The sequence below is a fragment of the Dermacentor albipictus genome, chromosome 3 (genome assembly GCF_038994185.2).
Source record: "Dermacentor albipictus isolate Rhodes 1998 colony chromosome 3, USDA_Dalb.pri_finalv2, whole genome shotgun sequence".
NCBI lineage: Eukaryota > Metazoa > Arthropoda > Arachnida > Ixodida > Ixodidae > Dermacentor > Dermacentor albipictus.
The window spans coordinates 124,059,213-124,081,684 of NC_091823.1; the positions used below are offsets into that span (position 1 = coordinate 124,059,213).

The following is a 22,472-nucleotide window of genomic DNA, read 5'->3' on the forward strand; positions in this document are numbered from 1 at the left end:
TTAATAAGTGTCCCTTTGTGTTTCGCTCTCTTTGTAGCATCGGGACGATGCTTTTTAAGAGGGGGGTATTGACACGTGTATTTATATTTATCGGGCGACCAGGTTTCACCGCCTAACAAATCTTATCGCGCAGCGCGGGACGCGCTTGCATGTATCCGAAGTTTCTGGAAAGTTGCCGATGCTTCTATCCGCGTGTCTGTTGTCGCCGAACCTTGTGTTATCAGATTTCATCGCGTGACACGAATGGTGTAGAACTTTGTGGAAGACACGCGGGTCCCATCAGGTAATCTGGAACATTCGACGACTGATCTATAAAAGCCGACGCGCTTGACCCGCTGATCAGTTTTTCCGACGATCGCCGACCGTGTTCGCCGCTATCGTTGTGCTATAAGTGTAGCCTGTTCTTGTGGGCACAGGTTCGCCCAATAAAAGTTAGTTTTCTCGTTCACAGTATTGCTACTGTGTTATTGCTTCTTTCTTCACCGTCACTACCACGTGACAATATGGTATCCACAATGTATGTTTTTTCAGCAAAAAGCCTGAGGGGTGGTTCAGGACCACTTTAAAGTAGCATATCAATGATGTAAAAAGAAACAAGTTGCATCGGACACTTTTCCAGAACATGCAAGAGATAAGGGACATCAAATTGATTGGGATGACGCAAAGGTGCTGAAAATAGGAAAGAAAGTTGGCCTTAGCACATCGCCTTGGCTCACTTGTCATCCAAACTACAGATGGCAAGAATGGCAGCGCACAAACATATATATGCCCTCTTATGCATGGCAGCAAAAATCCTGCCGAACTTGTTCTTCACTGGAAAAAAAACAAAACATTAATACTGTACCATGCTCCAACCTACTTCAAACAGCATGAAAGGCCGCGTATATAAGGAACGCTTACCACGTGACCTTCATTAACACTCATCGCTCGTGTTCTCCCACTGCTTTAGCGTTTAAATTCCTCCAGAATCCCTTCACTCGAGAAGGCCAAATGATCCACAGGGTATACCACCTCACCTGGTCTTCCCAACTGTCTAGTAAAGCTTTCCTCCATCAAATGCGGACAAAATTTCTTCTAGGATGCAGTCTAACAGGAGCAAACTGTTTCTGTTTCTGCGCTGACTACGATAGTCGGCGCTTGTCCAAGTATCTTTCATGTGTAGTTTGTGCCGTTTCAGGCTGTCAGTGGTTTCAGTAAACTAGAAGGCCCAGATTCCCGAGTATAGTCTCGCACAATGACAAACGAAAGTCCCTCACCAGAGCATTAATTGGCTGCCCTGGCATACTAATTGGCCATCGCTTCCAGTGTGGCTCTGCCAATTGTCTCTTGGCCATTGGCCTCCAGAGGCTGTGGAGCATTTGACTATAGTGCAGTCAGACCTCCTGCATGGTGGAGGGTGCTAAAGGGCCACTAAAGGCAAATATTAAGTCAAGCTATAGTGCTAGAATAGTGCTTGAGAATCTCTGAGGCATCAATATTATCGTGAACAGAATCTTAGTAATTGAGGAAGTTGAGGTAAATGCAGAACACAATTAAAGACTCCCCTGGGTCATTCAATTGCTTGCCTGATAACGAAGGCACCCCACATTTAAATTCTGTCACTGATACTCAACCACTTGTTATACAAAGGTTGTTGTATTGCATTATAAGATGAAAGAAAATGCTACTTTTTCAGTTCTATTTCATTTTTAGAAAAAAAGGACTCACAATGATGTGGGCGGTCAAAAGGTTTCATTTTCGCTCGAATCTGCATCGCCCACGCTTTGAGTTCTGTATTTTTGGTATTGCATAGCGCTGCGCTGGTTTTCCTGGCTCATGAAACTCGCACAAACCACAAGTAGCAGAAAATTCCACGTCCATGGGTTGTCGCAGGATGCCTGAACGGCCCACGCCATTTGACCAAAAGCAGCTGCAGCAGCGAATCCACCGCTCTGTCTTGGCTCGGTTTCGCCATGACTGTGCATTTGCATTTTGTGCAACAAACTGTACCGTCGTCTGTCAGGCACCATTTTACTCACAGAGGGCAGCAAAGGGCGGTGACGGAGTACGCAACGCCACCACTTCACGCTTGGGTAGGGGGAGATTTGAATTGCGATAAAGGTATTTGGAGCCTTCAGGTGCAATTTCTTTGTAAACTAAGTCTTTTCTTGTCACGAAACAAGTGCTATGAGGTTTCTAGAATGGTGTTTAAAGAGTCCGTGTTGACTTGGTATTTGCCTTTAGTGTCCCTTTAAGAATCTCTGGATCTGAACACGTCACCACTGGAAGCATAATCCAGCAACACTGTACGCTTTATGGAGCGAAGCCAGCACAGCGGGAGCAGCTTGAAGAAATATCCAGCATTGCCCAGGGTCTCGTAAAGCCTAGCGAGGTTAGTAGGCTGAGAGATGTGCATAGCTGAGTAATGCTGGGTCATCTGTTGCTGAAGCCTTTTTTACTGCATCAGCTATCGAGATTCTGGAGCCATGATGAAATGAGGTGGGCGCTAAGACAAGGACAAAGAAGTCCGGACACACTAAAACCTTTAAGAAAAATCTGTGTCAATGTTTATTGCACTACCCTCATTTCACCATGGGTCTTCATCAACTCATTCAAGTTATATGAACCTTGCTGCAAGAACTCAGTATCTGAGTATGCTGTTTGTCTATACACTCCAATACACTGACATTTTTCTGTCCCTTTTTCACGTTCTGTTATGTTGTGCTGCTTCCGCTCAAGTCACGAATGAACTAGACCAAACACATATGATTCTACGGACAAAATGTTGTTTTATGCGCACAGTGACATCGTTTGTCCTTTTCTGTTTTGCTCAAGAATTTGTCCACCACTGCCACTGGGTGTGGAACTCAAGCTTGTGGGGCAATGTGTAGCTTTGAGCCAGGCATGCTAACCCATGAGCTGTCTCGCAACCTTGGCATTAAAAAACTCAATATCTTCCTTTTTGGTGGAGCTTGCTATCTGCATTACTAACCTGATGCGTAGTGTGATCATAACGTTAATTTCTTTTCCTCAGTGACATACATTACGAGTTGTGTTCAATATTATGTGACCAAGTCTGCCATCTGTGTAAATCCAGTTCTACTAAATTTACTTGTTTTGTCCTCGTTCATGTGGCAAAATAACTTGCAATCTTTCACTTGTTAATTATTGGTTCATAAACCAGGTGTTTTTATGTTAACAGAAAAAACAAATCACCTGTGACATATTGCACAAACTTACTTATTTAGCTGGATTATTCGAAGAGGTAGACGTTACTTACACTGGAAATCAAAATGCAAGATTGACTAATTAACAAAAGTTTGCTAATAAGCTTTTTCATTAAGTACTCTTGCATGTGTACTACAATACATACATGAATGGAAGCTAGTGATTTTACAAAGCGTATTCACCAGTAATGAAAATTAATCTTTAAACTAGAACCAATTTCGAAATAAGCACAAGCTAGATGTAAAAATGCACTGCTGTTCCACTTACTCTTTGATCACATCTTTATGCTTTGAATCTCGAAAGTTACTGGAACACCAACGTGTTATGTCGCAAACTTTGGGAATGGATATCCCGAAACTGGTGACAGCCACAGAATTCATTCCAGGTGTGTGTCATAGTCACTGGCTACAATTTGTAAATTGCAATGTCTGTTTTAAAGTACTACTAATAAGCTTAAATGTAAATTAGAAATATTTTTTCATTTATCAAAGATCAATTTTGATTTCTCATGCAAATAACGTCCATCACAGAGAGCAATTTCGTTCAAGAAGTACAATTGTGCCACATGCCCCAGGTGATCTTTAATATTCCAATAATACTAGTGAAAAAATTCGCCAACGATTACAATACTCCCTAATGCGAAAATTGAGTGCACCTATTTATGTGTTTTCGTTTTGTGATATATTGGCTGGTGCGGACAATCTGTCTTGTGCAGCACGTTGTAAATAGAGCAAAGCGTGGCGTAACTTCTTCACTAATTGGAAGATCCTGAGAGGCAGCGTGTGGCTGACGTGGGGGCACGATTCGCCGCCGCACACAGGCCTCCGCTCATGCAGTGCTTCGTAACTGTATATGGTATTGGTGGTGCCATCGGTGAACAGGCGATGCCCGCTCCTGTGGCACTTTCTCGTAGCCATTGTCCTCACAAAGCCCGTCTTGTGCGGCACTATGCCTTTCTTCTCACGCTTTCGCCGTACCCTCCTTCTCTGCTTTCCATCTCGTGGTTCCGCTGCACCCTCCTTCTCTGCTTTCCTCCTCGCCGTCTCTTCGCTATCGGCATCTTTCATTCCCCACTGTGCTCCACGTTCACTCTTTCATCCTTCACTGTGTTCGTTCGCTTGGTTACGAGGGACAACACTGATGCTCAGCGCAGGAATGGGTGTCTAAGAGACCGTATTCTGAAACTATCCACTGTGGCGATACTATCGCCTCGGCAATAGTCACACTCAGTGAATCAACCGGCTGCTTACCCATGACGACAGCATTCACTACCAACACGCGCACTCGAATGCTTCACATTGCATGAGAGCGCACCATGCGAGTACAGAGAAGCTCGGTTGTGTTGTTTTTTAGTGTAATGGCCGCATTGTGCGTTCTGCGTACTGACTATGAATGGCTATGGCCCTTTAGGTAGAATAAATTGAATAAAGGAAGTGTGAAATTTTTTATTTTAATGAATAAGTTGTGCTACAGTTCGCACAGTTGTGAAACACTGTTTCTGCATCGTGTGTGTCAGCCATCATGCACCGCCAGATCGGCATCGTCTGACTTGCCTCTACTACACTTCACCACCACCAACCGGTCACCACCAACCATGCTAGCAACGCGCTGTTCATGGTACTGCTACCAGCTGTTCCAAGACACTGTCATAGAAAATTCTCACTTACAGAAGGTGCTATAGTAGCCGATCAACAGTCAACAAATATTGCTGCGGAATACTATGTGCAAACAGCCATTAAAAAAATACTGTAAACTACCAACTCTCTTGCACCAATGCACCACCAGCCGACCGCGAAAATACATGTTCATTTACTCAATATATGTTGGGAGCACCCAACAACATTGTGACTTCAAATTGATGTAGGCCTGAACTACTAGATGGCACTATTTATTTTCGAGTTCTGCTAAACAGCTAATCAGTATGCGATGTTGGCGGAAATGTGGCCAAGGCGATAGTATTGCCGAAGTGGATCATTTCAGAATATAGCCTCTGCACTGTATATATACCCCATACGGTAAACCAAACATTGCCTATACTTGACATGCATCTTAAAGGTACAAACAATCCCGGCTTCAGCTGTAGGCTTTTCAAACTTTATTCCTTATTTTTTTTTTCCAACCAAAAAGGTCTCTAGTATTTGATTTGACATTCCATGGCAGGTTTACTTGGAGTACTGTACCTGCAGAAAAGTTTATATGGAAATGAAGGGAAAGCTACAGGGGTGCAGCATCTGCACCTTTGTTGCTGCGACAACCGTTCTGACAGCATTTGACGGTGATGTTGGTTTATTGAAACATGTTCTGGATGGGTTGGCGGGCAGGGGGAATGAGTGTAGTTTCCATAGGCAATGGTTTTTTGCATTTTCTCGAACATGCAAGGCATAAGCAGAAAAATATATCAAATTTTATACTCAGTGGTGTATCTTGTGTTATGTCGCTGCATGTAAATCAGATGTTTGTATGTTCTCTTCCGTTGCTTAAATTAAACTGAATGAGAATGTGGGACTATCTTTTTAGGAGTGCTTTTACCTGTGTACGCTTCGTCTTTATGGCTTACCCTTTGATGCCACAGAAAGTCTTTCGCAGGTGTAGTAATATCTTGAAGGTTTCACTGGCCTGACACAGCGAAAAGATGCCACAGACATCTTTCCACTGGTTTTTAATCAATGTCGTTAACTTGCCACTTTCACATGCAGCTCAAGCCTCATCTGAGACGCAAGTCGGCGCTGGTCATCTGCGATGCCCTGTGTTACAACCAGTCCCTGACCTGCCTACGGGTGCACCATGCATCCCTGAGCCACAAGGCCACATTATCTCTCTTCACCGCTGTGCATGACTTGCTGAAAATGCAGCTGCGTGAGCTGTCTCTGGAGAAACTGAATATTTCATTTACGCCGGAGCCATTGGAGGACCTCATCTCGAAGCCACCAGAGGAGTTTGTGTCGGAGCCACCACAGAAGTTCATGTTGGAGCGACCGCACGAGGTTGTGTTCGAGCCACCACAGGAATTCGTGCCAGAGCCACCAGAGAGCTTCATGTCAGAGCCACCAGACTACTACATGTTGGAGCCACCAGAGGACATCATGCCGCAGGCACTAGAGGACTTCAAACAGGCTCTTTCCAGTACGCAGACCCTCACAAAACTGACGCTCCTGAACGTCCGCGTAAGTGCAGAGCTAAGGTGGCATGCTAAGCATGTCGTGGAAGTTGGCCAAATGCTCTACGCGTTATCTGTGCATTATAGTTATGCTCTGTGATCTTACTGTGAAGTATAGGTGTGTGAATACTGACTAGTACATTTCTAATTAAATATTGAATCATATCAAGAAAGAAAAAAGCCGAATATTGAATAAAGTTTTTGATATATGAAAATTCAACACACACATTTATGCTTCCAAATTTTGTGTAACAAACACAGTGCTGTACATGCTTAGGAGGCTAGTCACATTACTTAACTGACATGAATGTTGCTAGCTATCAGTAACTTACGTACCTATGAACCGAGATGCACAGTATGTCAGCAGTGTTAACTCAGTTCTTATACGAAGGTATCAAAAATATAGTTTTATGGATAGAATGTCTGTCAACTAATATCAAGTGCTTCTTTCCCTCTGAAGCCGTACAAGTAGCATTCTCCTAAATAACAAAAGGTTTGTAGCTTAACAGTGAGCCATACGTTGCTTAATGACAATCTTCTATTGCTTAGAAAGTATTACAGTTTTCTTCCAGAAGATAGGGGGGTTTTGCCATCATTGTGGCAGGTTATATTTGTGGGTTATTGTCAGTTTAATAAGGCCAATCTGTGAGACAGATAAAAGTGGGCAATGCACATTCTGCACGGTCAGTGGCGCTGCACTGGTCGGCTGTGGTTGGTGTCCGTGGTTAACAGTTGGCGAATCGGGAGGCCCACACAAGTTTGTGCAACAAAAATTTGCTGCTGGTTGATGTGACAATGGGCTGCAAACCATTGCGGAAAGCTTGTCACTAATGTTCCTGCGGATGTCACATCGGTGATAATGCACACCAATTTGGTGTGTGTGCTCACATGTGGGTAGAAAGCTCCAAATTGCGCAAATCTGGCGCAACCCTGAATTCGCGTATTCAATGTGATCAGCATGCCTACTGGTGGCTTATCGGCCCGATGTTCACGCATATTGCCTCCATGCTTTCCACACACACTGCTTTTGTTTCTTCTGTTCGCGTAGCGTTAATCGTTTAGATTGGCCCGGTCGACTTGGTCGAACCTTGTCCTGATAAATATCGCACGCTGTGGGAATATTGTATGCATCAAGGTACCAAGCAAGGCTGGGTCATTCGCTCAAAGTATCGATATTCGAGAAATCGTATATTCATAATATCAAATATTAGATATTTGATTTGCGAAACGAATGATTTGAACATTCACTATTCTGTTTAAAACAGAATTTTCGAGCACTTGCCCACCCTTACTATAAAGCTGACTCACAAAATTATTTGTGTGCTTACCGTTCACTTGTCTTACATTTTCAAACCCATTTTGCCCATCAATCAATGAGCACGGGATACAGTATATTCAGTTCACGTGCACATTTAGTGCTGTAATCTGTCAGAGATGTTTAAGTGATATCCAGCAATTTCACGGCTAAAATTTGCATGTCATTCCTTCAAATTTTGCATGAATTAGACTAGGGATACTTGTATGCCAGTTATAGTTCGAAGCGCTAAAATGTGCCGTGCGTTATTTTCTGTAACTCTGCTGAAATCCCCAGTGGGAATTGCAGCATAAAGAAAGAGAGGGTCAAAGAGAGAGAGAAATAAATAAAAATAAATATATAGCAGGTGTCCTGAAGTGTCTATAAAATTCAGGTTTATCTTTATTGCTCTAAATTTAAAAATTTTCAGCAAACTTTGCAAGTACGGCTGCTTTCTCCTTGCTCAAATTCTAGTTCATTGTCTGTGTGGTAACATGCACGAAAAAAAATATGATAATGTTGATCCACATGATTTGGTAATACAGTGAAATTCTCTTTTATTTCACAATGATGATAATTTTTTCCTCATTATCCATAAGACAAAAGAGTTTCAAGACCATGCACAAGCTTGAAATTTATGCTGACATAAAATTCATCACTACATGTTTCCCTGATGCAGGAACGTATCCCTTCTGCAAGGACAAACGTTTTGACTGCAGCTCTGACTGGTCTACAGGCCAATAAGAGTGTCACCAGCCTGAAAGTGGACACTAGTTACTGCGATGGAATGACGGCAATGAGGAATTTTCTTGACAGCACACGGACCCTAGCCGAGCTACACGTCTACTGCAGTTCCGAGTACGACTCTGCGTGCGCGGACTTGCTCTTCAATGCACTGGAAACCAACAACTCTGTGAAGAGGCTCACCCTCCGCAAATTTGCCATGAAGGATATGTGGTCGTTCACGGATCTCTTGGATGTCAACAAAAACCTGGAGGATGTGAGCTTCTATGCCTGTCCCCGCAGTGAAAAGGAGATCCAAGGTGACCTGAAGACGCTTGACACTTATCAGGTCAGCCTCAGTGTTTGCACATGTGGTATCCGACATTTAGTTCCTTGTTTTGTCATCATCATATGCAGCCTACTTAGGTCCACTGCAGGACAACGGTCTCTCCCAGTGACCTCTAATTACACCCAATCTTGTGCTAGCTGACACCATCCTCTGCCTGCAATTTTTCTAATTTCATCGCATCACCTATAGTCGGGTACAACTTTAGAAAAAAGGGGAGGCCCCGCCCAGATGACCGAAGCGCGACAGCCGATTGCCTCCGCGACTAAAATAGTACCGCTCAAAACGTCGTGCTCCTGAAACGCTTAATTCTCGTTATAAATAAAGACTTTTGCATTTTGATGACTGGTTTATTAAAGCTCTCATGTGATACAGCACACGCCAGATAGCGGCAGAAAAATAACCCCGTGCCTTTCACAACGCTGCCCGTCGTCTGCTCTTTAGCTTCATTGCAAGTGACAAAAGTAGAAAGAGCAGCTTTTCAATGCTTTTCCGCTTGTTCACTTGTACACGGTGTATCTACTACTCGTTTCTCAAGCTTAACATGAATCAGTTGCTATTGAAAAAGTACTTATATAAAACAATGCATTTATCGCAACCATTACAAACCTGGGGGGAGAATACGGTAGAGGCAGGAAGGTGCAAAAATGCTTCATTCATCGTTTTAAATAAATACTCTTGGTTTTAAATAGCACAAAATTTATATTTTTTGGTTTTGTGTTTTCACAATTTCACAGCACGCATTCTACAGCCTGCACGTGCAGTGAGAACTGGTGGACAGCAATCAATCGACGGTGCTACACAACGCTCGAACACTGTCGCTAGACACTCGTCTATCTCACTGCTGACAATAGAGAGGTGTAGCTTGTCCGGTATTCCGGCAAAACGCAGGTGGACGGGGCGTTGGGGCAGCAACACGATTATGCCAATGCCAAAAATTTACACGAGCAGCAAAGAAGAATACGCTCGGTTAATGCAACATTAACTGTTTCTGTCTGAGCACTGTGTCACCAGGTGGCTGCACCATGCAGACTGCTCGACCGCTCACGTTTACGCCTCCGCCCCAATGCCCCGTCTGCCTGCGTTTTACCGGAATACCGGAAAAGCTAAATCTTTCTATTATAGTTCACGCTAAGTTAACGGCGACAAACATTTGCGTTGAACACTTCTTCTGAAAATAGTTTCTGTTGCGTGCACTTTTCTGGTTTCTCCTGAGAATGTTTTTGCTCCATCACTTCACCCCGTCCGACGAAAAACGCAGCGACACAGTATACGAACACACCCGCCGCTACCGTAGGCACCAGTCTTTGGAAAACTTTCTCGCCATAACTTCACTCGGGAGCGAAATAAAACATGGAACAAGCACGCAGAATGTGTGTTCGCAGCGGTCGCCACGGGATCCTGTTTACAGGCAAAGCGTAGCGCAGCACCAGCGATGCTCATTGCAATGTTCCTTCGCCGGATCACGGCTCAGAATAAATGCATGCAGCACGAATGGCGCATTGTAAGCTCGCAGTAATATTTCCGGCATGATAGACCATCACTAACAGTTCTGAAATTCACTCTGACGAGGGGCTGAAGCACACAGCTGATGCGACCTCGCCCAGTTTGAAGCGCGGGCAGCCATCTTCTCCGTCGGCGGGGTCGCTGGCCGTCTGGCTCATGACGTTTGTCCAGAGCGCGCGCCCATTGGTGGATGCTCGTGTGCCTCCGCATCGGAGGAGTAAATGCCCCCTTTTTTCTAAAGTTGTATCCGACTATAGTTCTTTACTGTCCTAGACTGCATTTCCCGTCTCTTGTTGCCAATTGTGTAACTATAATAAACCACAGGCTAACTGACTACACATAACATACCCACTAATGAGTGTGTTCATTATAATATGTGAGCAATTTGGCCAGCTTAAGTGAATATCAGCAAGTTTGAGGTTCGAGGGGGGTGGGAGGGGGGAACTTAACGTTAATGGATGCCTGATAAAGAAAGATTATGAGTGCGAGCAAGTGCCCGCCAATATTGTTGAGCTATCTGGCCACCGCATTGCTACTCCTGGAGTATTGTGCTTCATTAAACAGAATCACAAACACTTTCTGCTAAAGCGAAACCTTTGAGGTAGTTGGTGGTTCAACGTTTCATTGCTAGGTCATGGTGCAAAAAAAAACAAGCCTGAAGAACCCATAATGGTACAAATCTACAGTGCAGCAGCAAAAATTTTGCTAGTGATAAATCTTCTTGCATTATTTCTCTTTTGTCCTCACAAAACACTGCGAGCTGATCAGCTTTATTACAAAGGTCCATGTGAGAATGCTACATGTCTCAGACCACTAACTGGGAAGCAGCCTTACTAAAGTATGCATAGAGCTTGTTTTCATGGGCGCCACCATATTGCGTAGACAGTGGCACCATCTATGAGCAGTCGGCATACTGGCTTGGGTGAGCACTCCGTGTTGTATGCCAGGTATACGCTCGGCGGCAGTTTCTGGTGGTTATTTTCGTGCTCATGTAATCTATTTTTTATGATGTGGCATCTTCTACGTGAAAAACGGTTCTGTGAAGTGTACTGAAGTGATACAAGTTGGCCTGGGCGAAGCTTTTGCTAGCATTTAGGCAGACGGAGCACCCACCGCGATGTGGACATGCATGTTTGCTACTACTGTCAACCTCAGAGAACAGTTGTGAATTTCTGAAAATTCATTTCCTGAATGTGACCTTACTTCAACTTTCTCACTAATTATAAGCTGTGGTTTAGCTGCAATGAGTAGTTACAAAACATATGACGATCCCAACAGCATGGGTACCGTTCTGCTGTGGAATAAATGGCGCTGTTAACTTCGACAAGCTTTGAAATTGTTATTTGTGAATAGCACCACTACCTCGTTTGCTCAACAAGATTTCCACCCACAATAAAATAGTATGGTTAGTAATAACAGCATGCCATACAGTGTGAACCGCGCGTGTGAAGTGGTTGGGCAAGTGGCTGTGGACTGTGCGAGTATCTGAAGCAGTGGTAGGTGCTGGGTTTATAGATCTGCATGGTTATAGCGCATGGTACAAGCACGCGGCATGAAAATGCAAGGTCTTAGTGAAGCGTTAGCCAGAGTTTTTCTTCTTTTTCTTCTTTCTCTCTTTATTTTTGCGGGAAAAGAGGACAAAAAGCATTTTTTTTTGTTCAGTGTTCACACACTCGCCTATTTTATAGAAACTGTGTCACGTAAATAGCCGTTGGATTCTTTTTATGTGATCACCCTTGGATATTACTGCTTTACAGGGCAGAAGGGCAATGCCCAAGCACAAAGCTTATATGTATCACAGTGGTGGAACAGCTCTGCAAATTGTGTCAAATTGCGCCAAACTGTGCTGAGACCATCCTGCGCCAAAGCGGCATTTTAGCAGAAAATTGCGCCGAGCCTGCGCCAAAGCATGCATAACAGCGAATCCCCCCTTCTGTTGGTGCTTTGCAGCTAACAAAACTGAAATCAAAACCAACAGCAGGCCATCATCATCATCATCATAGAAGGAAGCAGAGGCCTGTTTGTAGAGTTCCTCACTATATAGTTGGGGTGCAGTTATGGTGTTGCTGGACATAGTTTAGCAGTGCCAGTATGAGTAAATTTTTTTCATAATCTCTGAAAGCCACAGAGAGAGATTGATTGTATGCCACAGATTTTTCAACTGCCTGATTGACGACATAGATGTGGTCCATTGCACAATAGCACTTCCTAAAACCAGCCTGTTGTCTTGGTTTATTGAAGTGTTCCGATTCTATTCGAAATTATCTTGGTGAATATTTTACATAACACTCACTATATAGTGAGAAACTATGGGCCCGTTGGAGCCATTCGGTTCATCTTTCGCACATTTTTCTATGACAAAAGTACAATGTAGTGCCGCTGTACTGTTTTGCTGGCGTTTTGTTTCAGTGTTCAATGAACCTGCGTGGTACCATGGAGCTTGCCGAACAAGGATGTCATATTCTAGGATTAAAGTTAAGCCTTTTCGATGTTCATGGGTGATAGCAGGGCTTTGCAAAAGAGCTCAGAATCGCATGTAGTGCATAGTTAAAAATGGTATTAGCGAATGAGATCAAATGTGCTACATGGCAAGAGCTGCCACTTTGATAGGTGACGGCATGTTTGTTTGCGCAAAAGTTTTGCGTCGAGCTTGGGACACTGCGCTACTTCTGTGAAATAGTCTCAGATGCAAACGTAAAATCCTGTTGCGTCTCGCGCATGTGTAATGGTGCTGACGCTATTTTATTTTTTTTCTTGCGGCTGCAAAGCCTTTGTGGCCCCTATTCGAAAACTACCTAATGTGCATGGCATGACAGTATATTGCGTGATGTCATGTTTAGTGCAGTCGTGCATACTGATCGGTGTTCCAGTGAGCCACTGCGTATGAGCCGTGACTGTCACGCTGTGTTGCATCCTGGGTTAATAAACATGTGTCTGTTGACATTCTGTCTGTGGTGCCTCCTCTGCATTGTATCGACTAACCCGGTCATAGCACCCTTTGTGTGTTGTGGTGTCGAGGAGCATTGCATTTTTTCCTGACCGCGCTTGCAGGGTAAGCCTCGTCAGACAGGTAAAACCTGTCTCCACAACACGTTAAATATATCAGTTAAAATCTGCATGGTATATGATAAGCATGCGTGGTTTGGACCCTGCACCAAAAGTGTTTGCTGCTGCGGAAAAATCAGCTGTTTGCTTGCGCCAGGACCTGTGCCAAAAGGTGAAATGGCTGTTCTACCACTGTGTATCATGCTGGTTTATCAACGCCGCAGTGATCGCTGTGTTGAGCAACGCCATTGTCTCATACAATGGGCTGACGTAGGCATAGCATAATGATTGCAGGTGTACTAGACTTTAGGTGTGTGAGAATGGTACCGGTGGCTGATGCAAATATTTTATAATGGTTGGTGCTTATATGTTCCGCGGCTGCATTAGGTTGGCCATGCACGAGCACTCCTACTAGTTCTTGCCACTTCTTGCCAAGCGATCAGATAGCGAGGTTTTCTAATTCACGCTGGCGATTCAGAGACGCCGCCGCTCTTTGTTCAGTAAGAACTGCAACAACCAAAATAGTTCACAACACATACAAACACCATGGCTGACAATGTGTGTCGCATGCTTGCGCAGCCTAGGAAAATTCCTGCATTCTGCAGTAACCACTGCACCCAAGGGCTACGCATTGTTTCTTCGATCACCTCGTAAGAACTGATGTCACATACATTTCATGGAGAATGAGCTAAGACATTTCTAAATCGTTCCTTGGCACGCGATGGCAAAACATTCAAGCAGTGCTGCACCGGCTCGCACAAGCCAGAGAGAAGGAAAGGCTCACCGCACACCATTTCTTCCTCGCCCAGCAAAAAGGTCTATACACTGCACATTTGGCGGATAAGGTTCAGCACATTTGCATACACTTACCTCATTTAGGTCTGTGCTAAGGATTAGTGCACGTGAGGTTGCTACCTAGAAGTGTTCACTGCATTGCACTTACTTTTGCTCTGCGTTAAGGTCATTATTCCACACCTGTGCATCAGCTGCCTATCTGGCAGAGTGCATTCTAATGGTGGGAAGCCAGCTCTCAATTTTGGAGGTATCGACACTAACTTTTTGAAAGGTGGCCATGCAGTGTCGGTGCCTAAGTGAATGCACAATGCACATTGGTTTGAGGTAGGAAATCATATCAATCAAATTATGGCATCTTGACATTTTAAATCAGAACAGAGGCTCCGAGAGAGGCTGTATAGAGATCTCTGGATTCAATTCCATCTCTGACATTCCATCTCTAACATGTACTTAAATTAAAGTACATGAGTTTTTTTTTTTTTTGCAATCCGCCCCTATCGGAAGGCTTTGAACCTCCACTGAGGTAGTGGGACAGGCCTTGAGGCAAGAAATGGCTCGGTGCACCGTAAGCGCCATCTTGTTTGTGATGAGCAAACTAGTCAGTGAAAAGAATCTGTTGCAAGCCTTGTGGAATTCTTACAAAAATATAATAATGGGAGCTGTTTTTTATGTAACTAAGTCGCATTTTGGCACTGTGAAAAACGACGATAGACTTCCAGACGAATGATCTACTGACCTAATTCTGATTAATGTTTTGCTTTAGTGTCCTTTGAAGAAAGCAATCCTTTGGAAGAGCATGTCAAGAAAGAACTCAATCAGCTCATTTTGTAGTTCATAATTTATACAGTAACAATTTCAATAAAGAATTCTTCACGAAATAGTCGTTATCACCGTAGTTATTCAACATGGCGCCCTGTCCCATCACACAACATCAAAAAACCTGGGTCCACTCCCGACTGATAATTAACAGGCACAACTGCCTTTACTTATTTTTCTTTTCATTTAGGGGCCCGAAGGTTGCATGAACGCTGTGGTCAAGGCGCTCAAGAGGGGGACGTCGCTGCGCCGCTTGACCCTGGACTGGCCATGCACACCCCACATGGTTTATTGTCTCCTGGCGGCGTCCAAGAACTCACCATCATTTACAGAGCTGCACTTGGGTGATGTCATCGTCGACGATGCAGATTTCTTGCATGGGGTGTTCATCTACACTCGAGCAGACGTCGTCGTGACCGCAGCGAGGTGAGAGGAGTTCCCCTTTGGGTAGCAGCTGCTAGATTGCTGATAGTGACAATGTTTGTAACGAGGTGCGACTGAACTACTAAACCACTTTGTGGCTTGCATACTGCTTTAGAGCCATGAAAACACATAACTGGTTATAGCAGGAATGGGTGTCCTGTGCCATGAGTGTGCAGGAAAGTTTACATTTAAGTTACTTAGCATATGAGCTGTGAAAATACAAACTGTGATTATTGAATACAGTAGATGAATGGCTGGTGTGTGGTGTAGTTGTCACCACTGGTTGACAGTCGGGTTCTTGAAGTTTGAGGTCTGTCAGTCTTCGCGGAGCCGTGTGGGTGTCCAGATGTGCATTATGGTGTGGTGCAGCAACGCTGTTATGGGTGAAATGGAGCAATGTACAAACACGTAACTTTGCTTCAAATTTGGGAGAACGTCAACGGAATGTCACGACTAGTGATGTAAAATTGTTGGAAATGTTGAAGTTGCAGTAAAACCAAAAAAAATAAGTTTGTTTTTTTTGGAAATTTTATAAATGCTGGAAAAGTACCCTAACTTTTCTTAGCATACAAAAGTAAATATTGTGACGCAGCAGTAATCACGGCTTTTATTCCGCGTCAAAAGGTTAGGCGAACCGACCACGCCCACAGCAAGGAGCACACTCGAGAGCCAGCCCCACAAGCGATGATGAAGAAGAACCCCATATGAGCCCCACATGATGATGATCATGTACAGATGACAATGAATAGCTTATATCTCGCTACACTAATGTCCCCTCGCGCGAGAGCGGCCATCCTGGCCGCAACTCAAAGGGGCGGTGAACGTCTCGTGAAAGGTTTCATACGGGAAACGTGGACAATCTCAGCGGCGCGGCAGCGGCGGTCATTTGGAACAATAACTGGTTCCACGCGATAGTTCACTGGAGAAGTCTGCTCCATGACTTTGTAGGGGCCGATGAACCGAAGCTGAAACTTGTCACACAAGCCAGGAGTACGAACTGGTGTCCGGAGTAGCACTTCCTCGCCAGGGCGGAAGCACACGACGCGATGAGAGGCGTCGTAAAGCTGCTTGCGGTCCTGTTGCCGTGCTTCGGTGTTGATGCGGGCGAGCTGGCGACAACGCAGAATGCGGGACACATATTCTTCGCAGGAGGAAGGACATTGATGGACAGTTGGCGCGAAGAAAGAGACGTCAAGACAGGAAGAGGGCGAACGACCATAGACAAGGTAGAATGGCGAGTAACCGGTCGTGCGTTGAACGGCGGTATTATATGCAAAGGTCACGAATGGTAAAATTGCGTCCCAGTTTCTGTGATCCGGGTCAATGTACATGGCTAACATGTCTGACAGCGTGCGATGAAATCGCTCTGTGAGGCCGTTGCATTGCGGATGGTAACTGGAGGTAGTCTTGTGGGTGGTTCCGGAGGCTCTGAGTACTTCGTCTAGTAGTTGCGAAAGGAATGCTTTTCCACGGTCACTCAGGAGGACGCGAGGAGCACCGTGACGCAGTATTAAGGATTGAAGTACGAATGCAGCAACTTCAGGGGCTGAGGCAGAACTCACACAAGTTGTTTCGGCGTAGCGTGTCAAGTGATCAACGGCTGTCACAATCCATCGTTTACCGGTGAGAGTCACAGGAAGAGGGCCATATAGGTCAACTCCAACGACCTCAAATGGTTGCGACGGACATGGAACCGGTTGCAGTTGTCCGCTTGGAGCTGATGTAGGGAGCTTTCGACGCTGACATAGAGCGCAGGAAGCGACATACCGCGCTACACTGGCGGACAATCCAGGCCAGTAGAAGCGCCCTTTGATGCGGTCATAGGTTTTCTGGAAACCAAGGTGACCAGCAGACATGTCGTCGTGAGAAGCCCGCAGGACATGAGCACGTAGAGAGCGTGGCAGAACAGGAACCCAGCGTTGACCGTCAGGGTGATAGACATGACGGTATAGGACGCGGTTGTCAATCTTAAATTGCGTCAGCTGCCGACGAAGGCGGGCGTTAGGCGGGCGCGAAGCTCCTTGAAGGTGGTCAATGATGCGCCGACAGTAAGAGTCGGCAAGTTGATGAAATTGGAAGGATTTGTTGTCGTGTGGAGGCATCTCGTCGACAGTGGCCAACAAGAAAGCATCTGAGGAGGGATTGAGCGAAAGCTTGTCACGGATGGTAGTTGGAGCTCCATTGCATGGTGTCGTAGGAAGCGGACAGCGAGAAAGCGCGTCTGCATCTTGGTGTTTTTTCCCGCACTTGTAGGTAATGGTAAAGTCGTATTCTTGCAAACGAAGAATCCACCGACCAAGTCGTCCAGACAAGGTCTTCAGCGTCGAAAGCCAGCATAATGCATGATGGTCTGTAACGACCGTAAAGTGGCGGCCGTGAAGATAAGGTCGAAACTTCTGCACAGACCAAATGATAGCTAGACATTCCTGCTCCGTGATGGTGTAATTCTTTTCGGCGTTTGTCAGAACGCGACTTGCGTCTCACCTAAAGTGTCGTCTCGCTGTAGCAGAATGCCACCAATTCCGTGACCACTAGCATCCGTATGCAGGAGGGTAGGAGCAGCTTCATCAAAATGGCGTAGTACTGGTTCAGATGTAAGAGCTTGCTTCAGATGGGTGAACGCAGATTCACATTCGGGAGACCACACAAAGGGAACATTAGAACCCAGTAATTTGTGCAGAGGTGACGCTATTGAGGCGAAGCCCCGTATGAATCGCCGAAAATAGGAAGCGAGGCCTAGGAAACTACGCAAATCTTTGGTCTTTTCGGGACGAGGGAAGTGCTGAACTGCGGAAACCTTGTCAGGATCGGGACGAATGCCATCTTTGCTCACAATGTGACCTAGAACTTTGATCGTCTTGCTCGCAAAATGGCATTTCTTGGTGTTTAGCTGAAGTCCAGCGTTGGCAAGGCACATGAGAACTTCATCCAGACGTTGCAGGTGCTGAGAGAAGGTTGACGAGAAAACAACAATATCGTCGAGATAGCACAGGCAAGTCTTCCACTTTAGGCCACGAAGAACGGTGTCAATCATGCGCTCGAACGTTGCGGGCGCATTGCAAAGGCCGAATGGCATGACATTAAACTCGTAGAGCCCATCTGGTGTTGAAAACGCTGTTTTCTCCTTATCGTCCTCATGCATAGGTATCTGCCAGTAGCCTGAACGCAGATCGATGCTGGAGAAGTACTCGGCACCCTGCAGGGAATCCAAGGCATCGTCTATTCGCGGCATAGGGTATACATCCTTGCGTGTGATCTTGTTAAGTGCTCGGTAGTCGACACAAAATCGAACAGAGCCGTCTTTTTTGCGAACCAAAACAACGGGGGAAGACCAAGGGCTAGCAGAGGGGCGTATTATGTTGCGTTGGAGCATGTCGGTGACGTTCTCGTCAATGACTTGCCTCTCGGCTAGCGATACGCGATATGGTCTACGGCGCACGATGGATGTACCATCTGTCTCTATTCGATGCGTTGTAATCGAAGTCTTTCCCAACGAAGATGAATGCGCGTCAAAGGAAGCTTCATGTTTTTGGAGCAAAGCAAGCAATCGTTGTGACTGCGAAGGTGTCAGGTCGGAACTGATGGCAGCTGCAAGAGCTGAAGGAGATGCGGCCCGTCCGGTACAAGGACCTTCAGAGGAAGCTGGTTTAAAGGAAATAACAGATATAGACTCTGATGCAGTGCCTTTAGGGATGAGAATCTTTTCGGATGTCGGGTTTGTAGCGTAGAGAAGTGCAGAGCCATCATCAAACCTAACGAGCCCTGATGCAAAGGCTATCCCTCTTGTAGGACAGCGTGCAGATGGTAAGACGAGCACGTCACCGCAGTCAATCACATCAGACGTGATAGTAACGATGCTTTGATGGTGAGGAGGTAACGCGGTATCTTCTGCAGCACGGAAGTGAAGGGGTGTGTCATCTGCATGAAGTGAATAGGTCGTGTCGGTCATATGGAGAACGCGTTGTCCACAGCAGATGGAGGCGGAGGCCATAGAAAGAAAATCCCATCCCAATATGAGCTGCTGGGCACACGAACTTAGCACTGCAAATTGTACGTGATGTAGAAGTCCATCGATGGAAATACGAGCTGTGCACATGGCGATAGGTCGAATGGAGGCCCCTTGAGCAGCGAGTAGCGTAGGTCCTTCATAGGGGGTCGTAACTTTCCGAAGTCGCGAACACAAATCACGGTGAATGACTGAAACACTAGCACCAGTGTCTATTAAAGCTTCTACTTGTACACCTTCTACTACAACCAATATCACATTGTACGGACGCGATGGAGGAATTTCTGTCCTGTCGTTCGATGCAGCTTTTCCTCCAAAAGCTGCATAATTTAGTTTTCCGGACGACGCTCGGCGAATTGAGAAGCAGGTCTCAGTGGGGACGTCGAGCGGCGAAGGGGTGACGGCGAGCGGCGTCTCGCAGGACGGTAAGCCGTCTCGGATGCTACAGTAGGCGATGGAGAGCGTCCGCGCGGTGGACCATAAGGACGGCGTTGGTCATGGAACCTCCCTAGACGTTGGAAAGTAGCTCCGGGCGAAAAGTCATCCCGTTCGTATAGGTCATAGCCGCGACGCTCGTCTTGCTGGCGCTTGCGGCAAAAACGCGCTATGTGGCCGCGATAGCCGCAGTAGTAGCAGATGGGACGAGGAGGACGCCACTGCGGATAGCTGGTTTGGGTAGGTGCGCTGGTAGTCATGGAAGCGATGTGAGCAGGTGTTGGTTTTGGAGGCATCGGTGGGACGATGACTGGAGTAGCTGCGGCTACTTGTGCGTACGTCGATGGGGCCCTAGGTGTTAGAGGGTCCGTGTACGCTGCACCAGCCATGGATGCCAATTCCTCCTTGATGACATCTCGCAGATTGGTATCGGAGGCATGAGAAGGCATAGGTCCTGCTGCTAAGCCAAGATACTGGAGCTCTTCTCGAATTATTGCGCGTATCATTGCTCGTAACGTAGGGTCGTTGGCGCTAGTGTTTGCAGTGGTGTCCGGCTGCAACCGTACTGATTCCAGTTCGTCAAGGCGCTGGCAAGTAGCGACGATATCAGCGACGGTAGTGGGGTTCTGGATGGCTAAAGCATTGAAAGCAATAGCGCCGATGCCTTTGAGGATGTGGCGAACCCTGTCGGATTCGGTCATGGCCGTGTGCACGCGTCGACAAAGAGCAAGCACATCCTCGATGTACGACGTATAAGATTCACAGGGTTGTTGCTTGCGAGTGTCGAGCGTCTTTTTGGCGAGGGCAGAACAAACAGCCGGTGTGCCGAAGATTTGGCGGAGCTGCTGTGTGAAAGCACCCCAGTTCGTAAAATCAACCTCATGGTTGAAAAACCAAGTCTTCGCTACGCCTGTCAGATAAAAGGCGACGTGACGCAGCTTGGACGCATCGTCCCAACGGTTAGCCGAACTCACTCGGTCATAGTCGTCCAGCCAATCCTCGACGTCTTCACCGCGAAGTCCAGCAAACAGATGGGGATCACGCTGGTGCCCACTGACAACCCAATATGGAGCGGCTGGGGTAGTCGAGGCCGAGATGGTAGAAGTAGAAGTGCCTGTGGGCTCGTCCTGCGACATGTTGGCGGACAGCTGGCACAATCGGCGACCCGATCGAAGCTCCAGGAGGTTGAGCGGGGAGTCAGAGGACGGGGGACCGAAGAGCACACTCCACCACTTGTGACGCAGCAGTAATCACGGCTTTTATTCCGCGTCAAAAGGTTAGGCGAACCGACCACGCCCACAGCAAGGAGCACACTCGAGAGCCAGCCCCACAAGCGATGATGAAGAAGAACCCCATATGAGCCCCACATGATGATGATCATGTACAGATGACAATGAATAGCTTATATCTCGCTACAATATTACTGCAGACGAGGGCGCTGCATGCCAAGACATATCTATAGACGTTCTTGGCAAGATATGGACATTCTATAACAAATAACCCACTTTTTATTCACTCGGAGATTCTTAACAGTTTTCGGAATTTTCGTCTATCGACCATGAAAGGTGTTAGTAAGATCTTGACGAGGGCTAGTTGGTTCATATTTAGAACTGAGGTTAAACAGTGCGAATAAAACAAGGACACGAGGAAACAAATATCACAGACAAGCACTGACTGCCAACTGGAAGTTTATTTGAAATTCTCCAGCCATTTTATACCTTTTTCAGCATAGGCATGCGTACACCAGTCGCCAAAACATCTGCAAATCAGCAACATCATAATATTTCATCCAAAAAAGCTATTTCCTTTCCTGACAATGCAAAAGAGAGAGCGCTTACACATTTATCTCCTTCCTTTCTAATGTAATAAGCCTCTATTATTTCCCTTTCCCTCTTACATTTTCCTTTCCCCATGAATTTTTTTTTTTCAAATATGGGAGTGCAGTGACACTTGTTAGAATGTCCTGCTAAATGACTCCCATAGCCATTCTTTAAGTTAATGCTGTGCTGATGAGCTCTTTCATTGAAACACTGTCCCATTTGACCTATATAAGTTTGTCCACAGCTCAGCAGTATCTGATAGATAATGTTGCGCCTGCAGTCAGTGAAACGGGATTTGTGATTTGTGGTGCACAGGGGCCTTTCGCGTGTTTTCATACAATTACATATCGAGGACAGCTGACATGGGGCACTGAAAAGCAAATTAATATTTTGTCTATTGGAAACTTTCTTTAGATTGTGTGATAACTTGTGCAAGTATGGCACCACGTGCGCTTGTCTCTTCATCATCATCAGCCTGGTCACGCGCACTGCAGGGTAAAGGCCTCTCCCATACTTATCCAACTACCCCGGTCATGTACTAATTGTGGCCATGTCGTCCCTGCAAACTTCTTAATCTCATCTGCCCACCTAACCTTCTGCCACCCCCTGCTACGCTTCCCGTCCCTTGGAATCTAGTCCGTAACCATGACCATCGGTCTCCTTATCTTCTCTCCTCATTACATGTCCTGCCCATGCCCATTTATTCTTCTTGATTTCAATTAAGATGTCATTAACTCGAGTTTGTTCCCTCACCCAACCTGCTCATTTCTTATCCCTTAACGTTACACCTATCATTCTTCTTTCCATAGCTTGTTGCGTCGTCCTCTTGTCTTTTGTCGCTTGTCTTTATCCTTTTCTTTTTGTGATGTTTCGGAACTTGTTATTTTCTCTTTCTGCAA

The 22,472-nt window shown here is 45.9% G+C and overlaps 1 protein-coding gene across 3 annotated transcripts in view; it reads left to right on the forward strand.

The window, feature by feature from the left end:
• LOC135909448 (uncharacterized) overlaps positions 1-22,472 on the forward strand; it is a 63,544-nt gene that overhangs the window by 23,757 nt on the left and 17,315 nt on the right. For all 3 annotated transcript variants that reach the window (XM_070536027.1, XM_065441412.2, XM_070536028.1), the window contains exons 5-7: positions 5,904-6,371; positions 8,338-8,730; positions 15,080-15,315. In XM_070536027.1, coding sequence (XP_070392128.1) covers positions 5,904-6,371; positions 8,338-8,730; positions 15,080-15,315 — 1,097 coding nt within the window. The remainder of the gene's footprint in view (positions 1-5,903; positions 6,372-8,337; positions 8,731-15,079; positions 15,316-22,472) is intronic.